This window comes from Phyllopteryx taeniolatus, chromosome 20 (genome assembly GCF_024500385.1).
Source record: "Phyllopteryx taeniolatus isolate TA_2022b chromosome 20, UOR_Ptae_1.2, whole genome shotgun sequence".
Taxonomy (NCBI): domain Eukaryota; kingdom Metazoa; phylum Chordata; class Actinopteri; order Syngnathiformes; family Syngnathidae; genus Phyllopteryx; species Phyllopteryx taeniolatus.
In genome coordinates, this window is record NC_084521.1 from 5,399,307 (window position 1) to 5,420,212 (window position 20,906).

The window sequence follows — 20,906 nt, forward strand, 5'->3', positions numbered from 1 at the left end:
GGGCGCCTGGAAAGTCAATTTACAATTGATACAAATATTACAAAAGCAAATGACCAGACTAATATCTGGAAATGATTACAAAACCAGGAGCAGATGGGTCCATATCACCATATGCTGCCTTCGAGACTTCCCAGCTTTTCCTTTGAACCTTATATTCAATGTATGAAGTAGATGTGCTGTTAGAAATGCAATTGGTCATTTATTATATTTTAAAAAAACTGCAAGCAAACAATGTAATAGCAAAGCGCAAAATATGTGAGCTTGCTGATAGGGTGGACAATGACAGGGTGGACATTTTGGGCTAAAGGTTACCATTGAATGAGCAAATGCTTGACGTTGACTTACCAATATGATTCGGTTAGCAAGCTGACTGTACTGTTTGATCATTCTATTTTGATTTTCTGAAAAGTTTTAATATCAACTGATATTTCACTATGACAGGGCGAACGTGTTTAGTTTGACAACATCCAACTACACGTTTAATATGATGCAAATTAAGTTAAAATATTTATCCTGCAACTATCCACTGCTTCAACCTCTAAAGAGAAGAAGATGCTGGAAGTCTCAACCGACCAATGCACGAAATTGAACAGGAAGTCGGTTGTTTTGGGTTGAAGCAGCCATTTTGTGCAAATATCAGGGCTACTAGAAAGTTAGAAAAAATTAGCCCCCGACACTAGTTTCACCACGGGACATGAAATTGGGCGGACATGTATATCATAAAAGAACGCACAAAAAAGTTTCAAGGAACCATGCCTAAAATTGACTGTGACTGTGTCAGCTGTCTTGGTTTCAATCAGCCAATTTGGGCAAATTCCAGTACTCCTACTTTGATGAACTCCTACTTGGGAATTTGTCCAAATTAAAAGCATGTGTACTAGAAAGATAGGCAACGTTAACTTCCAAAGCTTTTTTTTTTTTTTGCCTACGTCGTCTCTTGTGGATGGAGCATGGCGCCAAATGATAATTTTAAAGCTGTGGTTGTCAAACTTTTTCCATCAAGTACCACCACAAAAATCCAAGTACCACCATAAAGAAATTTTTAAAAATACAAAAATCAGTTCCAAAAGATTCAATGCAAATGTACATAAAACTGAAATACAACTGAACTGTATTTATTAAATGTACTGTACTGGATTCAAGAAAAGCTTAAGTCACTGTGACGTTATACACAATTCGAACATTTAATTCAGTAATTCTTTCGCATACCACTAGAGGGACACCACAGACCACTCGTGGTAGTATTACTCTTTGAGAATCACTGTTTTAGAGGATTCGCTGTAAAAAATTTAAAAAAAAGGGGAGTGCGAGGGCCCGGTCATTGCTGCTTGAAGCTTTAATGTTGTTAATTTATGCTACTTCTAATAAATATACCATTTCATTATCTTTGAACAATTTTCCTGTCAAAAGAAATGTGAATTTCAAAAAGGGTTTTAATGAAGTCAATAATTTAACTAGGCGGCACGGTGGACGACTGGTTAGAGCGTCAGCCTCACAGTTCTGAGGGCTGGGGTTCAAATCCCGGCGCCGCCTGTGTGGAGTTTGCATGTTCTCCCCGTGCCTGCGTGGGTTTTCTCCGGGCACTCCGGTTTCCTCCCACATCCCAAAAACATGCATTAATTGGAGACTCTAAATTGCCCGTAGGTGTGACTGAGTGTGTGAATGGTTGTTTGTTTGTTTGTGCCCTGCGATTGGCTGGCAACCAGTTCAGGGTGTACCCCACCTCGTGCCTGATGATAGCTGGGATAGGCTCCAGCACGCCCGCGACCTTAGTGAGGAGAAGCAGCTCAGAAAATGGATGGATGGATAATTTAACGATGGACAGTATTTATGGACTCTACTATTTGGATATTCAACACAATAATACCGCCGACGGTGACAATTTTTTTTTATTAAGGGCAGGTGTGGGGGGGAACAGTATGAGACTAGAAGTTTAAGGAACTTTAAAGTGGGTCTCAAGAATAGGAAGTTGACTACTTTATTTATCAGGTAGCCAGGCGTGGCTTCCCCTTCTTGAAAAAAACCAAACAAAAAAACTCGACTCAACCTTAGAAGTTTCGTTGTGACAAACAGAGACAGAAAGACAGATGTTGACGGACAGTCAAACGATCGCGGGTGAGTCCGACGTTAATTTGGGTTGGTTGAATACCCCTAAATATTCTAGGTGTGTATTTTAAAATAATGTCTTTGCTTACGATTCTATGAAAAGCTGAGGCCAAGGATGAAATTCAACAGTTACCATCAACCTTAACTGACATTTAAGATGTGCGGATTAGGTATTTGATCATAATTCTTATTATTAATATCTTTCAAGGTGTTCTGCTGCTGTATGCCGTCGGGGTGCGTTGCTGCAATGGCATCGCAGCGCAGGAGAAGACCTGTGTACCAAGTCACAAGGTAAGTGCTTCAATATATATATATATATATATATATATATATATATATATATATATATATATATATATATATATATATATATATATATATAATATAATATATATGTGTGTGTGTGTGTGTGTGTGTGTGTGTAGAAAGCAGTCAATAGTCAAGCTGGTGATGTATTTCCAGGTGGAGTGTTTCCACCCGGCGGACCACTTCAATGCATCCACTCCAGTCCGTTTGGAGGTGGATGCGGGCAGGAGACTGTTCATCTCCATGGAGGGCCTCCACGGATGCAACACGTGCAGCTTGAGCAGAGGATCGGACACCGTACCGGCGACGTAAGTCCTAAATGTGTATGTGTAAGTATTTTGTTGTCATTTTGTGTTTTGTTATTGTATGGGTGAGCAAACTTTTGTGATCAAGGGCCACATTGGATTTTTTTTTTTTTTTTTTTTTTTTTTTTTTTTTTAAACGGACAAATGGGAGAAAAAGTTCAACTGTGTGTGTAAAATACATAGTTTTGTTCACAATGAAATAATAATTATCTCAAGGCACCACTGCATGCTGAAAGAATGACGATCTTGTTTCAATTTACTTGACTACATCTGGGTCTGTTAAGTGAACACAAAGCTTGCAGTCTGTTGTACGAATGGCAACACGTTGATTGTACATTCTGCCATCTTGTGGTGGTTCTGCCCGTGTGCACATCACTGGCATTGATAGATGAACACAATGCGCTGTTGCAAAGTGGTCAATCATTGAATCATTGATTTACTGAGATAAATTCATTAAACAAATACATGAATATATTTTCATTAACCAAGTTTAGGGCGGGGGGAAGGCTAAATGAATATAATAATAATACAACAAATATTACAGGACTATTGATAATATCAATGCTGTATGAGTGTTTAAAGATGCTTCTGATGTTTGTAAATGTGCTTTTATGGAGTTTTTAATTTTGTCAGAAATGGCAGCTCATCCTTGATCCTGCCAGCGCTTTCTGGAGGAGATTCCGGAGAGTACGCACTGAGATGTGGGGCTGGGTTCTCATTGTCTTTTACTCTACATGTAGTCACCAGTGAGTACCTGCTCCTTCCTGTGTTGTGAATCAGTCAATCGTCACTATATGACTTTTTTTTGTGGGGTTTGTTTCCCCCCCTAGAACGTCCCACAAAACCTCGTCTGACGCTGGTCCACGTCGACGTCCCGATGAGTTCCCCCCATTTTAGGTGTGCATCAGAGGGAGTCCCAAAGCCCGTTGTGAGGTGGTCAGGGTAAGATGTTCTTCCATCCGTCGTTTTCTTTTTCTGAAAGCACGCTGCCTGCACTGAAGTCAGGCAAATGAGCCACTACACTGAACGTCCCACAACACCTTGTCTGACTCGTTTGGTTACTACGATGATTTTTTTTTGTTTGGTTTTTTGGGGGGACAGAATTCCAGATGAAGCAGTAGCAAGTGTGGGAAAAACCGAGAGCACAATCACCAGCGTTAAATTCACAAACAGAGGAGTGATGTGTTGTGCTAGTAATTCCCAAGGGCAGGAATGCTCCCAACTGTACGACTATGGTAATTGGCCCTCTCTGTTTGTTTCAATGGGTCAATGTGACAGTGACGTGAAATATCGCACAAATCTATATTATATTATACACCATGGTTTGTCTTTTAAGACTTAGATAGTGACCTGGCGGGAAAGGACGAGGTTTCCAGTGTGCTCTTGAGTCCCGGGCAGCCTCTCCTGCTTCGCTGCAGGATCCAACGCCAGAGGCAGCGATCGGCAGCGTGGGAGAAAGACGGCCGAGTGTTGACAGCCGGAACATTGGCGTGCCCTGCAAAAATCGAGGAGGAGGTTTGATTGATGGCTTTTTATTGGACATATAAACATGCAACAGAAGATATTTATAGTTGAAAGTAAAAAATGAAATCCAAACGAAAAGATTAATAGATGTCATCATTCAGTCCTACTCTGTTCTCTCAAAATTTTTGGGCACGTGTCGTGTTAATACAATATAATTGGTTATTCATATAAAAGACGCCCCACGATACACGTGCAGATAATCTTGTCGTGAAGACATCTTTTCCTTCCAGATGTGCATCAGAAATGACTCGCACAGGAACAGCTGGATGGCTTACTTGTTCGTTGACTCTGTGCACGCGGACCACAGTGGCACGTACACCTGCAGGAAACAAGACAACACAAGCAAGTCTGTTGACGTCAGCGTCCAGGGTCGGTTTTCACAATTTCTAACTGTTCTCAGATGTCTTCATAAAAGGTCTTCTGTCAAATTCACAATATCGACATTTGCCAAACAAAATTGAAATTACTCTGTTTAGGGTGGGAAATTCTGTGTCAAGCAAATGTAGAGTACAGCTTTTGTTACCATGACGACTGGGGGTGGGGCTAAGGTGTTGGGACAAGGGCATAAAGAATTCTATAACACTTTGCATCCACGTCACACAATATTTTGGTTTAGGGTGGGCGGTTCTGTCTCATGCAAATGCAGAGTGCGGCTTTCGTTACCATGACGACTGAAGGCGACGTACGGGGCTACTCAGCGTTTACAACATAGTGATCTTTTTTTCTTTTCTTTCTTTAATAATATATAACATAATGCGCTCCCGTTAAAACACCTCAAATGTGATCTTGTTTAAAATTGAATTCCTGTGCATTACCTCAGCGGAAGACTTCCTCTCGGTGCAGCTGATTGCAACAAAAACTCTCCGGGCTCGGGAGGCATCGGGCGCGTGCTTGCAAGCTGCCGTCTTCTACCACCCCGCGCTGAAGTCCTGCATGTGGGAAACGCCTGATGGCAATCTGTCCAACTGCATCACAGAGGACTGGGTCACAACACACAGGTATAAACAGTAACTATCTACTTTAGCCAAAAGGGTGTACAATATCATTCCAAGGAGTCAAAAGATCCTTCACAAACACACAAAAAAATGAAGAGCCACTATCAGCTTGGATACGTTCTGACAGCGATGTAGGAACTGATCAAATCATTGAAATAAATGACATTTTAAAAATACATATAAAACCGCATTTTAAAAATATAAAAAGACAACGGGAGCAGCACCTTGGCAAAAGTAATAATAGTTGTTGTGTTATCTCAGGACAGTGAAGCTGTGCGGTGGAATCAAATCAGGGGAATACAAGCTGTACGTGAAGGCGGGCGGACAAAACAGAAGCAAGTCGGTGTCTGTGTGTGTTGTAGGTAAGAAATCAAGGAGGCAAAAGTACTCAAATGTACTTCATCAGTACTTCCAACACTGTAAGAAACATTCATGAATACTGTATGCTGACTTTAAAAACTGTACATGAAGCTTGGCTGTGCGCTCCGTTTCATGACACAGACGAACCAAAATTCAAGTTCGGCGTCAACAAGCACAACAACAGCATCGGCATCCAGACGGCGAGCGCCGTCCCGGCAAATTACACGTGGATGTCTTGTTTTTCTGGCAACGAAAGGTGCGCCTGTACTATTCAAACACGCTCTTTTATGGCCACCAGCTACACATGCCTGCCCTTTTTTTTGCCTCGTTACAGCTGCGAGGGTCACGACCTCTGGAGAGAGGTGCCCGACGCCTGGCGAGCCGACTCTGATGTACGGTGCCGAAAGACCATCGAGAGCTCCATCAGTCAAGAGCTGCCGGATGGACACTACTTGAAGTTTTGCCTGGCAAACTCGGCTGGCTCCTGGTGCACGGCTCCACAACTGGTGTACTACCAGCCTTCCCCGCAGGCAGCCAGAGGTTTGTTCTCGTGATTAATCCATTTCAGAAAGTCTGAATAAAACCCAATAGTATGAAAACCAAAGCAATATTTCCCATAGGAAATAATGTAAATTCAATGAATCCATTTCAGGCAGCCAAAAATATCAACAACAAAAAAAGATTTTATAGGAAAGAATTAATTTTACATCCAGAAAATGATATAAATATAGATGACTAATTAGGCTGATAAATGAACGTAACATCACTTGATACCGTATGGAAGACAGAGCAGAGGGAAGAGGGAGCTACAAGTTCTTTCTTGAATTCTATCGTGTTTCTTGCATTCTTTATAAAATGGTATATATATATATATATATATGGTGTAAATAGGGTTCAACAGACGGAAAGGTGTAATTCACAATGCTAACTTTTATTAACAACTCAAGGCAATAACGAAGTAGATGTATGAAAACTGGGACAAAATTTTGACAATGGTGTAAAAGTGGTGGAGACCGCCATATTTAAAAGAGGGTTTTCCGCTACAGGTAGCTTTAACGGTTTCACTATGGAACATTTAGGTGAGCACAGCAAGTATAAAATTCATTTTAAAGTGATGGAACTGGAAGCATTAGTGGAAGAGACACAAACATGGCATAAAAGGCAGTTTTGCTTGATTTAACTCTGCCTGTGTGCGGGGCAATTAGATATAGAATTATGTGCTCATCCTGCGTAACAATGCCTTTAAAATTTGGGGAAACCTGTTCTGGAAAAGGCCCGCACCAATATTCACAGTGCGCTGAAAAGAGCCAGACACACAGAAATGCAAAGTTTGAAGTAGTTTTGTAGTAAGTGTTGCTCATCATGAATAATTGGCCACTGAAAACTGTGCACACACTTATATGTATACATATATACACATACACACACACACACACACACACTGGTGTTTTTTAGGATCTCTAGAAGAGGAGAAAGGCAGCTACATGGTTCTGAAAGTCGGCAGCGTGATCCTGGTTGTGACTTTGTTCACCGTCACTACGGTGCTCGTGTACTTTGTCAAAAAGAAGGTGAGATGCGCACGTATTCAAACACAAGTGGCAGCAACTAACACTAAAATGTCCAACAGAAACCCCACTATCACCCCCAGCTGCAGATGATCCAGATGGTTGGCCCCAATGATAATGATTACATCTACATGAACTTCAAGGACTTTGAGTATGAACGGAAATGGGAGTTTCCCAGGGAGAACCTGGAATTAGGTTAGTGTTAGTTGATTCATACCTAATTGTCACTTAATTCTAACTCAATGCCCGTGTGGTCTCTCAGGGCAAGAACTGGGCTCCGGTGCTTTTGGAATGGTGGTGCAGGCCTTGGCGTACGGCATCAAGAAGGCTGGCGTGTCACAGCAGGTGGCCGTCAAGATGCTTAAAGGTCAGTGTTTGTCCGGCATAATGTAATGTGTGAGTTCAAATGCGAAGAAAACGGTAAGATCCGCAAATCCGGTCTCTTGCAGAGAAACACCAGGAAGTGGAGAAAGAGGCTCTGATGTCCGAACTCAAGATGCTGACGCACATCGGCCACCACACTAACATTGTTAACCTGCTTGGAGCATGCACAGAGTCAGGTACATGTGATGGATGGATGACAAAGGGACAGATGTACGAACTAATGGATGCGTTCTCATAATATGAACCGACGTTAACCTAAGTTTTTCAACAGTTATGAATGTCACTAAAAACATTGTCTATACCATCTATCAGAATTTCCATGATTTGCAATTTGTGTCCTCTGAGTCTTCGAAATGCATCGGCAATTCAAAAGTTCAGAATTTCCCTTCTCCACACAGGCCCCATATACCTGATATTCCAGTATTGTTGCCACGGAGACTTGCTGAACTACCTGAAGAGCAGCAGCGAGCGCTACCACAAATCGGTGGTGGACGCCTTCACCAGGGACCGCTACAGCAGCCTCTACCACAACCTGACGCCAGGGAAAAACTCAACCGCGTAGGGATTTTCTAACATCCATCCATTGTGTTATTATTATTATTATTTTAATTTACCTTTTTGTCTGTTGTTGTCAGTGTGCAGGAGGGCGCAGTGAACAGCTACATCACGATGCACCCTGCCACCACCTGGGGGAAGGAGGACATCGCCCTCCTCCATCCCAGCTTGGACGACTTGGACTGTGTCGACGGTAAGTGGATCGGTACTTTAACAATGTAGGTGTTAACTGAAACTCTAATTCATCTGCAGACACAGAGAGCTTTGAGAATGGACTCACGGACAACCTGCAGGCCCTGACCTTTGATGACCTGTTGAGCTTTGCTGTCCAAGTGGCCAAAGGCATGGACTTCCTCTCCTCTAAAAATGTATGTAACCCCCACTATATACTGTAGTATATGATGACTGTGGATGACTTCTCGTCGTTATTTCTATTGAGCACGAGCAAAAACATGAGCTCTGAGTCCTGTATGGCGGCAGTGAACGCAAATCAACTCACTTCACAACAAGCAGCATTTTGGCAGATACTAAACTCAAAACAAGTCTTCAAAGAACAGGCTGTTCATTGGCAGCTATCCCTGCTTGAACACAAACGGTGCAGCAACACGTAAGCAGACAAGACACAGGACTCAGGTCATATATTCTTTATCCTCTGCAAAGAATGACTAATATTAGTGCTGTACTGACGATCTGGGATGTCTCAATGAACAGTATATCCGTCTGTGTCTTACACTGCCGCCAGGTGACCAAGGCGGGCACACCAAAAAGAGCAGCACAATCGACATTCAATAGATACAGTGTGAAAAAACGATTTAATTATTTGTAATTATATCTAATGATGTCATTACTGTATGTTTTTGTAAAGTAGAGAACAATATGTGCCATTTTCTTATGAAAAAACACATTACAAAAGTTTTTTTGGGCGGGAGGCTGGAACGAATGAATGGCTTTTCCCTTCATTTTAATGGGGAAAGATGATTTGACATATGAGTGTTTTGAATTATGAGCTTGGTCATGGAATGACTTAAACTTGACTGTAATTGTATGACACGCGCACGTGCGCATGCGTGACTCAGCATTCCGTGGATTTTTTTGGGCACTGTGGATTATTTACAACCGTTATGCTTATTTTGCAAGGTGGCGGTTATCATTAATAACTTTCAAGGAACGATCGCATTGCAATAATTTTATGAAACTCACATGTGCCCATGTTTTATTGATTGAGGCATGGACGTTTTTTTTTTTTTGGGGGGTGGGGGGGGGGGGGGCTCTATGGATTATTTCTGATGTGTTCAGTTTGTTGTGCACGGAGGCAGTTGAAATGACGCGTATCTACAGTGTATCCATCGTGACCTGGCGGCACGCAACGTGCTGGTTACCAAAGGCCGAGTGGTGAAAATCGCCGACTTTGGATTGGCGCGGGACATCGACAACAACTCCAACTATGTTGTGAGAGGCAACGTAAGTCGTGGGGAAACATTCTTTTTCTTTGGTAACACTTATCTAAAATGACTTTTAACACCTGGCAGGTGCGTTTGCCCGTGAAGTGGATGGCACCGGAGAGCATCTTCCAGGGGACGTACACCATGGAGAGCGACGTGTGGGCGTACGGCATCCTCCTGTGGGAAATATTCTCTCTGGGTGTCACCCCATACCCGGGCGTGAAGGTGGACCCTGAGTTCTATTCCATGATTCAGAGAGGATTCAAGATGGAGTGTCCTTACTACGCTGACAAGTCTGTGTAGGTGGCCCAATGTTTATCACATTGGATGCCGTGATTTTTAGCCATTCAGCTCCTTGTTAGAGAGAAGCAAGTTGTGCAAAAACTGTTGGTATCTGTCAACATTCAACAGTTGGACATGTACATTCAAAAGGTTAGAGAAGGTCAAATTAAGTTTGCCTGTAAAGGTTATAGTGCATTTTAGATTCATCCTGAAATTTCACCCGTAAGCCCAATATCCCCAACTAGTACTGTATATACACATGCGGCCAAACAACGGTCATCGTGCTTCACGCTTCCTTTTCCAGGTACGGGATGATGTGCAAGTGCTGGGCCCTGGACCCCGGCGACCGCCCCTCCTTCTCCAAATTGGTGGCCATCATGTCGGACAATCTGACGGTCAGCGAGGAGAAGGTACGCTCATCTGTAATCCAAGGGATGGCCAAACCTTTGCGCTCAAGGGCCACAATTGATATTTAAACCGGACAGACGGGCCAGATCAGTCGTAGATGAGGTTAAAAAAAAAAAAAGTAAGCTCATTTTCATTTTTTCTATTCGAAGGAAAACTGCTGACATAATTGTGGCCTGGTCCTCTGAGGTAAATTTGAATGTGATTGGGTAAAGAAACAGTCCCATTGTTACTACAGTTTCAGAGAGAAAAAACATGTACTGCAAGCAGTATAGCAAAGAGAAACATGATAAAATAAAGACAATGGACAGTTGGGAATAAATTAATACAATTCATGTAACACATACAAGAATTGAGGTTTTAAATGTAGGTCATTGCTTTTGATAGTGTATAGGCCATCAGAAAAGGCCTTGTTGACCCTGATGGTCCACCACTGCTGGTAACAGAACATCTTCCTCTTTCAGCTCTATCACAACACCATCAACCGGGCGTCGACCGAATGCCAGAATGCATCAGCCAATTTGGACACTTCCGCTTTCGCCCAGCAGAACGAGGACGAGGCGCAGTCGAACGAAAACCAACCGAAGCCGTCCAGCGTTCCATCTAAATAATAATTGCAGTTCATCCACATGCCTTTAAGAATTCAGTCAAAACGAGAGACAGAGCAAAGACCATTGCCATTGTTCTCAAATACTGTATATAAGCTAAGATTAGGTTTAACCAAGCGCCAACGGGAAGTACAGTGGGCCTGAAAGGTAACACAAAATGCCCTTTTGCTATTCAGCTTCTTGGGTTAAAAATTTTACGACATATTTGTGTCACTGTGTAAGATTGTTTTTTTTGCCTTCAATTTTTTTTGTTACTGATTTGTCATGTCGCTCAAGAAAGTTTTGAATTGTAACCGACTTTTATCTTAGCAGTTTTACAAGTTTGAATGTAATGTTTTTGTGTACTTTTTCAAAGTCGAAGCATTAAACCTTCAATATAGCCATATATTTTTGTCCATATATTTCAATAATTTATTCATTCTTATAGAGACATTTAGGCCTACCAGAATAAATATCCATCCATCCATCTATTTTCAACACCACTTATCCTGGTTAGGGTCGCGGGAGCCTATCACAGCTGACTTCGGGCGAAAGGCGGACTACACCCTGAACTGGTCGCCAGTGAGTCGCAGGCACTATGTTTTTATATATATATATATATATATATATATATATATATATATATATATATTCCCAAATACTTCTAGCCCTAAAAAAAAAACACAATCAAATAATATATAAATAAAATACTGTTAAAATACTTACATACTTAAACGGAACTATGTTTTTGTATATTTATTTATTCATTTTATTCTAGCCATAGAAAAATTCATTAAATACAAATTTACAAAAAAGTTACTTACCAGGCACATTTTTATATAACTAATTATTTCATTTACAGGAATATATTGAGCCAAATATTTTTTTTTTCTATTACAGCACAAGAATATTGTATAACGTAATATATACCTGTAAATACAAAAAAAAAACACGATTTGACCGGAAAACAAACAAAATGTCTGCGTGAAGACTTTTCCGGAACTGCCCAATCAGCGGTGCAGGCCTGTAAATGATTGACAGCTAGGTCGGCCAATGGCTGCATAACACGGAAGTACAACGCCAGCCAATGACGGTGGGTTTCTTCTTAGGTTGACGCCCGCCTTTAGCTCGTGCTGTAGTTTCGTCGATTATCAGTGGATACGTTCTGACTTCACGCCAAATCGTTGTTTTTTTTACTGGACGTAGCGATATATCCACACACCCATGTAGATCTTATTTTGTACGTGTAACCAAGAGAGTTTTAAGCATGTACATATATACGTAGAAATCACTTTGTGCGCAAATTTGCACGTCGACGTTGTCGCCATTTTGAATGTGGCAAACTGAAGCGGGTTGGAGAACAAGATGCCTCATTCGTGTTCTGTCTTGACTTGTGGCAACCGCTTTACAGTCGAATCCAGAGCCCGTGGGATTACATTTCACAGGTAAGGCTAAAAATGACTTTGAAAATTTCTATTTGTCCGTAACATCATCATTTTGCGGAGACTTCGCCGACTTTTGTGGTTAATCCCGCACATGATCTGTGAATTCCCGAGGTGAAACCAGCCTCCAAACGAGTCTTTCCTACTAAATTGCCTCCGAAATGATTTTTTAAAAAAACAAACAAAAAAAAAAACCTCTGCTGTTAGTTGCTTAATCGGGACACACACACACAACGATTTTTAAAGTGAACATCGTCGCGTGGGTGCTCCCCGCACCCAATCGATGTTTGTCGTAGTACCAAGACTGTCCTGTGAGAGGCAGCACGGGGACATCCAGACTGACGAAAAATACAAAGAAGAAGAAACAGAAACTAAGCTTCTTTTTTTTTTTATCTTGTCATTTTTCTTGCGAGACAAGATATACAAACACAAACAATAACAATGTGACAAGATTTTCACAAAAATGACAGTCTGTCAAAACGCTGGGTCACTTCAACCTGAGTCACTTGAAACTAAAAATTCATCTTAAATAGTGCAAATGGAACGTTGTTCCTGAGAAGAGGGCATTGTGGGCAGTAGACTAGGTCACAGTCTTTAATAAACTTTTATTTATTTATTTATTTGTGAATTTATTTGTTATAGAGCATTTTGGAGGAGTTTTAAGTGCTCGTTCCATGTTTTTGAGAAAATTCCACAAAGATGGCGCCCACTTGTCATGTTGCTGCAACCAGTTGCTTTTGTATTTGTGTCAATCCAACTTCCGGGAGCTTCCGAATTGGCTATCATTCCATTTTACATCACAGTCACTGACTTCGGCCCTACTCTGTTGATTACCGTATTTTCACGACCATAAGGCCCACTTAAAAGTCTTACATTTTCTCCAAAATGGACGGGGCGCCTTATAATGCAGCGCGCCTTGTGTGTGCACTGAGTTCCAAAATCTGTGAATGTTGTTGTGTGACTTTGATGAGCGCTCCGCTTGACTGACTGGGAGCCTTTCCTGCCGACACGCTGCTTATATAGAGGAAAAGCGGACGTGACTGAGTACAGCATGCGGACGTAAAGGGGGAAGGGTGCGCGTGAAGGAGGACGCTAAAGGCACGCCCCCAGTCGGTATATAGCGCCAGTATGTGCATTGTGCAAAACAACATCACTTTGGCTAAGGACCCCCGAAAATGGCACCCACGAAGAGACGCGCTTACGAAGCACAGTTTAAACTGCAAGCTGTCAGTTACGCGGAGGAACATGGGAATCGAGCAGCCGCGAGAGAATTCAAGATCAACGAATCCATGGTTCGCAAGTGGAGGAAGCAGGAAAACGAGCTTTGCCAAGTCACGAAGACGAAGCTGAGTTTCCGCGGAAACAAGGTGAGGTGTCCCGAGTTGGAAGACCAACTCGAGCAATGGATTAATGGGCAAAAAGAATAGCCGGGAGAAGCGTATCTACAGTCGCCATTTGACTGAGGGCAAAAACGCTTGCAGAAGAAATGAAAATCGAACATTTTCAAGGAGGTCCGTCTTGGTGCTTTCGTTTTATGAAACGGCGCCATCTATCCATCCGGGCAAGGACTACCGTGGCGCAGCAACCTCCGGCGGATTACAAGGAAAAGCTGGCCATCTTCTGCTCCTACTGCAGTAAAAAGATTCCCGACAAACACATCCAGCCCAACCACATCACCAACACGGACGAGGTGCCGCTCACTTTCGACATCCCGGTGAACCCCCACACTGTCGAGAAGAAGGGCACCACCAAGGTTGCGATGCGCACAACAGTGCACGAGAGGTCGGCTTTTACTGTTGTGCTTGATTGCCATGGTAATGGACAGAAACTGCCACCTATGGTGATTCTTAAGAGGAAGACGCTGCCTAAAGAAAAGTTTCCAGCCGAAGTCCTTGTTAAGGCCCATCAAAAGGGCTCGATGGACGAGGACAAAATGAGAGAGTGGCTGAGTGAGGTGTACGTAAAAGAGACCGGATGGTTTTTTCCACGCCTCACCGTCCCTGTTGATCTGTGACTCCATGCGTGCCCATCTCACAGCCGCTGTGATAAAACCAAGTGCAACTAAGACTGGGAGGCAACGCCAAGCGAGTTACGCCACCATATGCGAATGGATTGTGGATGCTTGGGCTAAGGTATCTGCTTTGACGGTTGTCCGAGCTTTCACGAAAGCCGGCATCATTGCTGACTGACGGCGACAATGACGAGAGCGAACCCGGCGTGTTTGTTGGAGAGCTTGCCCAGCTGTTCATTTCGGCTACAGAACATGAGGACTTTGATGGATTTGTGGATAAGGATTGATAAAAAAAATAACGTGAGTACATTGTTAAATACTTCAATAAAGTACAACCGAATTCAGTTTTCCTCCCGCTGCCTTTTTAAACTTTGTTTTAGCGTGCATGTATGCTACTGTATGTTTTAAGCTAGCGTATGTTTTACCATGCCTGCGCCCAATAATGCGGTGCCCCTTATGTATGTGTTAAATACAGAAATAGACCCCGTAACTGAGACTGCGCCTTTTAATACAGTGCGCCCTTTGGTCGTGAAAATACAGTACACATAAGGATTTGAAAATATTGAACAGTATAACATTTACATACGATTGTTAGCCCTGACTATAAATTGCCTCATAAAACGCCATCAAAAACACAATTCAATATTTTTTTTTTCTAACCGTCACTTATAGCTAAAGAAATCATGTATATATGATTGTGAACATTTTGAACATCATAAAATGAGGTGTCGAACTGCACGGGTGAAAGAGTAGTAACACATCATCCTCTTCAGCTCTCAGTAGAATGTGAGGCAACCCCAAGTGGACAAAAAACTCTTTTAGAGACATCCAGGAATCCGGTGTAAAAATGCTACAATTTGGCCTGATTGGCGGTATATGTGAAGCCCACTTGAGCTAACTTTTCTCGTACGAATAATGTAGGTTTCCCAAAAATGAAGTGATGAGAAGAAAATGGGAAAGAGCTGTCCGGAGGAAAGGTTTCTCTGCCAGTTCGTCGAGCATGCTGTGCAGTGAGCACTTCAGACCGGAGGACTTCGACAGAACAGGTCAGACAGTCAGGCTCCGAGATGGAACCGTTCCTGTCTCCTGTTTCAAAGTTCCTGCCAAAAAGGTAGGTTTATCACGAGGACGAGGGTCGGCAACCCGTGGCTCCGGAGCCACACGTGGCACTTTCGTCCCTCTGTTGTGGCTCTGTGGTGACTTAGAAATTAAATACTGTGACAGTGCAGACTCGTACAAGAAAACAGAAGCTTTTTTGACTCACATAAGGGGGAAAAAAAAAAAAAGCTTCATTGAGCCGTTTCCAAGTACATGTTTGCATTTTCCTTCAGTCGGTTCATTTCCAGGTAAGGCTGAGCCAAACTGTGTAGTTTACAAATCAAATCCTTTATGAGCATGATTGAGATTAAAATCTCTCTTACAAGCGTGATCTGGCCAAACAAGGCAGTCAAAAGACAGAGTTACAACGCCTTCCAACAGGCAAACAAAACAGCAATGTTCACAAGAGCTGTTTTTGGAATCTTTTAAAATACTTTTAATTTCTCCTAGTCTAACTAGTCCTGGCAATTTGAGGTCTTTTGTATCTTGTTCCAAGCTGAAGGACCAGCATAGCTAAATGTCCCTTTCCCTAATTCAGTTCGCCCTCTGTGGACAACCATTTGAAGGACATCTTTTTCAAATTAATTAGTCCAATAATAAATAGTCCAGTTAAGTAATCAGGTACCAGCCCAATCAAAGCTTTGTGCAAGAGCGAGAGAGCCATCGTGTCAAATCTGCGTAATGATGCACTCGATTGCTTCATCTTGTAACAAAGAGCAAGGCAGAATTACAAACTGGGTCCAGCTTTCTTAAGGTACTGACCAGGTGCCTGCATGTACAGTAAATCACCATAATACTGCTTACTGCGGAACCGAGCGAGATGTTTTTGTATCGCACACAACCAACAGTCCGGCTTTCAACAAAAACAAAGGGAGACAATGTATCTGACAGTTAAGTAAGACACACATTCAACAAACTACTGGTAACATAAGCACACATGGACAAAAATAATTTAGATCCTTAGTAAGGCAAAATGTCAGCATTGCGTGGCGCAATGCATTCTGGGAACCGCACAGCTTCACCGTTGCAGTAATACTCATTTTCCAACTCTTTCATTTGAGTTCATTCGTCTTTCAAATGCAATTCAAAATTTGAAGTTTATGGTGATCTTGTGACATGCCAGGATTTATTGAGCTAGTCCATAAATCTAAGAAAAGTCTCTGAAGAAAACTGAACGTTTAATGCTACGTGCTACATGAACTATATTAAAAACAAACATTGCAAACATAGCCTCACAGATGACCGCTTACAATCATGTGTGATTGAAGATGAATCATCAGCTTACTGCCCGGATGTGCTGACGCTGTGCATTGCGATTCACGAGCAAAAATCACATCAACCATGTAAAATCAATGTTTTAATTGGCTATTAGTTCACAAATATATGTTTTAAATTAAGCCTCTTCAAGCTGACTGCATGCTCCACACATGATAAAATGATGAAAGAAGGTGGCATTTTCGGTGCGCTTCAGGTGGGTAATTTAAGTTTGACTTTAATTTCATAAATACGAGGACTCAAAATAGACATTGACTGTTGTATTTGAAAGGAAACTTCAACCAAGCATCTTTTTTAAAAGTTAAAAATGTTTTTGTTTCATGCGGAGATAAAATGTGTTCTCTGTCGCAGTTTATTGATTTAATAAATGTGGCAAAAATGGTTTTTGGGAGGGGGGGGGGGGGGGGGGCAGTCCAAATGGCTCTTTTGAGTATTTAAGGTTGCCGCCCCCTGCACTAGGATGTAAGGATTACGACATTCAAAGCAATATTATGCTGAAAATGTTTGTTTTTTCCCACTTTCTGAATGTGAAGGTATCTTTGAGGTATTTTGAGTTGTAATTGGAGATCATTTCGATATTTCAGGGTTCACTTAAGCCTGCGGCGACCAGGATGTCTCGGACCTCTACGAAGGCACGGGAGACCCTGCCTCCGCCCACAATCCAGAGTGTGCCCAAATCTGCGCCCACGGTTGTTCCCACAGTTGTGAGTAATCAGCGCTCAGCCTGGGGCTGAAACGATTAATCGAAGAACTCAAATAAATTGATTACAAGAAAAGGTCGTAAGTCGATGTACCACTGTATTTGTTTGTGTTATGTGCGGTTTATATACCGGTGGGCTCTATAGACCGCATTTTACAGATGTTCCTCACATATTCATATTAAAAATCTTTAAATGAAGTCTCTTTTTAATTATTATTATTGTTTAATCCTTGTTTCGACTAGGACCACGCCTACGCTTCAACACCTGAAGAACTGAGGATCAAACTCAGTGAAGCCTTGGCTAGGGTGGAGAGTCTGGAAAGAGAGAAGAGGAACGCCAAGGACAGAGAGAGGAGGGCGAGGAACACCGTCAGTTGTCTTCTGGAGGATCTCGAGGTGAAGAAAATCATGAATGAGGAATTGAAAGAGCGGCTCGATATATACGCAGGTAAAAGGGAAATTCCAATTTAAGTGTACAATACATCGCCTTGTTGCTTCTGTTTTGGCCTTCAAATATTAATTGAAAGCAAATTCAAGTAAAGCAAAATGGGTCAAATGGACGTTTTCAAGTTGATTTATTTTAATATATACAGTTAAATAAAACTCGCTTACCAGGCCCGACAACAATCTGGAGCCGTCATGAGTTGACCTGTAAACAAACAAAATGTTTGCGTGAACACTGACGGAAACGAATAGTTGAAAGGAGCGACTCCAAAATACAACTTTGGAGAAAACTTGAACTAAAGTGCATCAATACGTTCCCTCCTTTTTTAGGACTTCCTAATAAACGATTTCATTGGTCCTCACTAATATGCCTGTGCTAATTGAATTTCAGATCTTCCAGTTCACCTCCTGTCCAAAAACAGCCACGAATATACCAAAGAACAACGGGACTTTGCCACAACTCTCCACTTTCATGGTCCGAAGGCGTACGACTACCTGCGAGAGTGTCTGCATATTAATCTCCCGCATCCAAATACATTGCAAAGGTATTGTTCGCGTTGTTTGAAGGCTTGTTTTTCCCTACGTAAGTCGAGCATTATGATTTTGTCCCATTATGACTTAACAAAGTGATATACTTAGACCTATCAATATTAAGATGATCCTGAATAAATAGTGATACAAATATTAAAAGGAGGGTCACATAGGCACCTGTCTTAAACAACGGCTTTTTCTTCTCACCGAGGTGGATGAGCTCTGGGGAGGCCAAGCCAGACCTCAACATGACGATGCTGGACACCCGAGGAGAAGAGGACGACCCAGCTAAATATTTAGGTCGTGTAATAATGTATCTTTTTGTTCATCTATCTATGACCGCGACATATAGTGAACAGCAGAACAGTTGCTGCTATAAATAAATACTCTTCCACTAAATGGCAGAAGGTAAATCATTAACCTGTGTATTGTCACTTTTTTTTGACATTTTTGTTAGGTGGTGTGATGTGAGATTTTTGGAATACACTGGGCAAGGACATAATTACTCAGATATGTATTTCAAATATTTTTTTTAGGGTGAAACCTGGGAAGTCAGAAATAAAAAAATAAATAATCTGCATTAGAATTGTGAAAATATGTTGTTTCATGAGTGCCCAAGGTATATAAAAAAAAAAAAAAAAAAAAAAAACATTAACCAAACGCGTGCCGAGCTGGTCGTTGGACTTCAGACGAATGATTGTTTTCCACTTTTCAGGTGGACGAGCAGCCGTCCGGGAGAACATGGAGCTCGCCCGAGTCAATGAGCTTCCCTACGAGGACTTTGTGAACATTTTCGGCAACGTGGTGGAGAGGTGCCCCATCGTGGCGGCGGCCGTGTGCTCCCAGCGTCCCTTCGCCGACATCGACGCTTTCGAGGCGACCATCTGCGACTTCATCGACGCTCTGTCCGAAGCGGGTGAGTCACAATCAAGGTAGTGGCTAATCACAAATCTGACAATGTGACTGCTATAGGATAGATGGTGGACCTTAAACTGTCAAAAAAATATGCCGTTATGGCAATTTGGTGCCGAATGTGATGAAAGTTTTCAGCTTTTAGAAAGAACCAACATGAGGTACAGTAAAAATGAATTATGAAGCAGTTTCTTAGGTTTTAAGTTAAACAGTAAAAAAAAAAAAAAAAAAAAAAAAAAAAAAGGGGAGGGGGGGGAATATATTAGATTTACTAAGCGCTTGATGTTGATGATGAAAAGTCCTCATTCGTGTCCAGGCAAAGAGGGGATCCTCAGGTGCCACCCGGACCTCGCGGGCCGCGACTTCAAGGCCGGCACCTTGACCCAAGAGTCCCTGAGCGAGCAGGCCAACGTGGGCTTCAACGCGCTGAGCTCAGAGGAGACCGCCACCATGTCCTGCTGGAACGAAGAGTACAAGGAGCGCTTCGGCTTCCCGTTCGTCATCTGCACCCTCATGAGCGACAAGGCCAGCATTTTCCAGGAGATGCGCGTCCGCATCGCAAACGGGTGCACGGAGGAGAGAGCGTGCGCCATTGAGGAGGTCAAGAAAATATGTCGTCTGCGTCTTCGGAACCTCGTGCACGCTGACGCCAAATTTGGATTTTAACTTACATGGTAACTGATAAATGGATTGCACTTGTATAACGTTTTAGCTACACCATCACAGTGCCCAAAGCGCTTTACAAAGCCTCACATTCACACACCAGTGGGCGGCTGATGCCATGCAAGGTGCTGCCAGGCCCACTGGAAGTAAATTAGGGTTTGTTGTTTTGCCCAAGGACACGTCAACAAGCAGACAGTCTAAACCGGGATTCAAACCAGCTACCCTTCGGTCCCTGGACGACCCGCTCTACCTACTGTTCCACAGCCGCCCCGTGTATGACCAGAAATTGCAGTCATACTCCACTTATAAAAAGTCAGGGGTGAAATTTCCGCTAGTTGTGCAAAATGCACTGAAACGTTGAGTGGTTGCATATGCATATTTGTATGTTTGAATGGTCAAATTAAGTTCACCAGTAAAGGTTATAGTGCATTTTTGGTTCAACCTGAAATTTCAGCCCAAAGCCCAATATCACAGATTTTGCATATATTTGGTTATATGTAAAGTTTTCCCTCCGTAGTTTCTTTGATAAGTAGACTGACACTCTGGGGAACCAACTATTTGAATACAAACATTAAAAAGTCATTTTTCCACAATGTCTCCATGAATGATTATCTGAGTGGACAAGCTGAGTATAACATGAAATGGTGGGAAAATATTTGACTACTCAGTTGGGTTTTTTTTTGTAAATAATGTATGAACTTTGGACAATACGGACGCAATACACCTACCTTATGTGACGTTTGGCTTGAGGTCCACACTGAGTTTTAAAAAAAAAAAAAAAGTTTGAAAATCTATGATTTATGATCACCTGCATTTGAGTTCAACACGGGTCCTTCCATCAAGGACCCCCATTCGAATGTGCTGCCCCCGTCGTTGCCAAATTAAAAACAGGCAATCGTTTGCGATTTTAAAAAAAAATCCCCACGTTAAATTACAGAATATCTCCTCAATATGAGATTATTTTCATTAGTAGCTGGCGCATTCGATTAAATCACCCCCGCACAAAAAAAAAAG

At 42.2% G+C, this 20,906-nt stretch overlaps 2 protein-coding genes and 1 long non-coding RNA gene across 4 annotated transcripts; 2 read left to right on the forward strand and 1 right to left on the reverse strand.

Annotated features, from left to right (window-relative positions):
• The first annotated feature begins 1,944 nt into the window (after window positions 1–1,944).
• On the forward strand, window positions 1,945–11,222 carry flt3 (fms related receptor tyrosine kinase 3). 2 transcript variants are annotated; one of them, XM_061757983.1, is made up of 23 exons: window positions 1,945–2,115; window positions 2,315–2,397; window positions 2,569–2,720; window positions 3,351–3,463; window positions 3,548–3,659; window positions 3,819–3,952; window positions 4,054–4,232; window positions 4,472–4,610; window positions 5,062–5,239; window positions 5,498–5,598; window positions 5,738–5,852; window positions 5,931–6,136; window positions 7,052–7,164; window positions 7,224–7,356; window positions 7,424–7,528; window positions 7,611–7,721; window positions 7,944–8,103; window positions 8,181–8,293; window positions 8,353–8,468; window positions 9,439–9,561; window positions 9,630–9,767; window positions 10,129–10,234; window positions 10,694–11,222. In XM_061757983.1, exons 1-23 carry the CDS (start codon window positions 2,088–2,090, stop codon window positions 10,834–10,836), a joined length of 2,901 nt encoding a protein of 966 aa, XP_061613967.1. In that variant the 5' UTR covers window positions 1,945–2,087; the 3' UTR covers window positions 10,837–11,222. The 2 variants fall into 2 exon arrangements, with proteins under 2 accessions (XP_061613967.1, XP_061613966.1); XM_061757982.1 differs by having other exon boundaries at window positions 1,949–2,115; window positions 9,630–9,841.
• Window positions 4,239–20,770, reverse strand: LOC133470086 (uncharacterized). The gene is made up of 4 exons (XR_009785847.1): window positions 20,621–20,770; window positions 17,955–17,991; window positions 5,057–5,206; window positions 4,239–4,560 (listed from the first exon to the last, which is right to left on the reverse strand). It is a non-coding gene; the product is annotated as an uncharacterized LOC133470086 (long non-coding RNA).
• urad (ureidoimidazoline (2-oxo-4-hydroxy-4-carboxy-5-) decarboxylase) lies at window positions 11,913–20,487 on the forward strand. Its single transcript, XM_061757988.1, has 8 exons — window positions 11,913–12,261; window positions 15,191–15,380; window positions 17,227–17,346; window positions 17,586–17,790; window positions 18,178–18,331; window positions 18,529–18,617; window positions 19,033–19,233; window positions 19,546–20,487. Exons 1-8 carry the CDS (start codon window positions 12,182–12,184, stop codon window positions 19,893–19,895), a joined length of 1,389 nt encoding a protein of 462 aa, XP_061613972.1. The 5' UTR covers window positions 11,913–12,181; the 3' UTR covers window positions 19,896–20,487.
• Window positions 20,771–20,906: the final 136 nt, after the last annotated feature.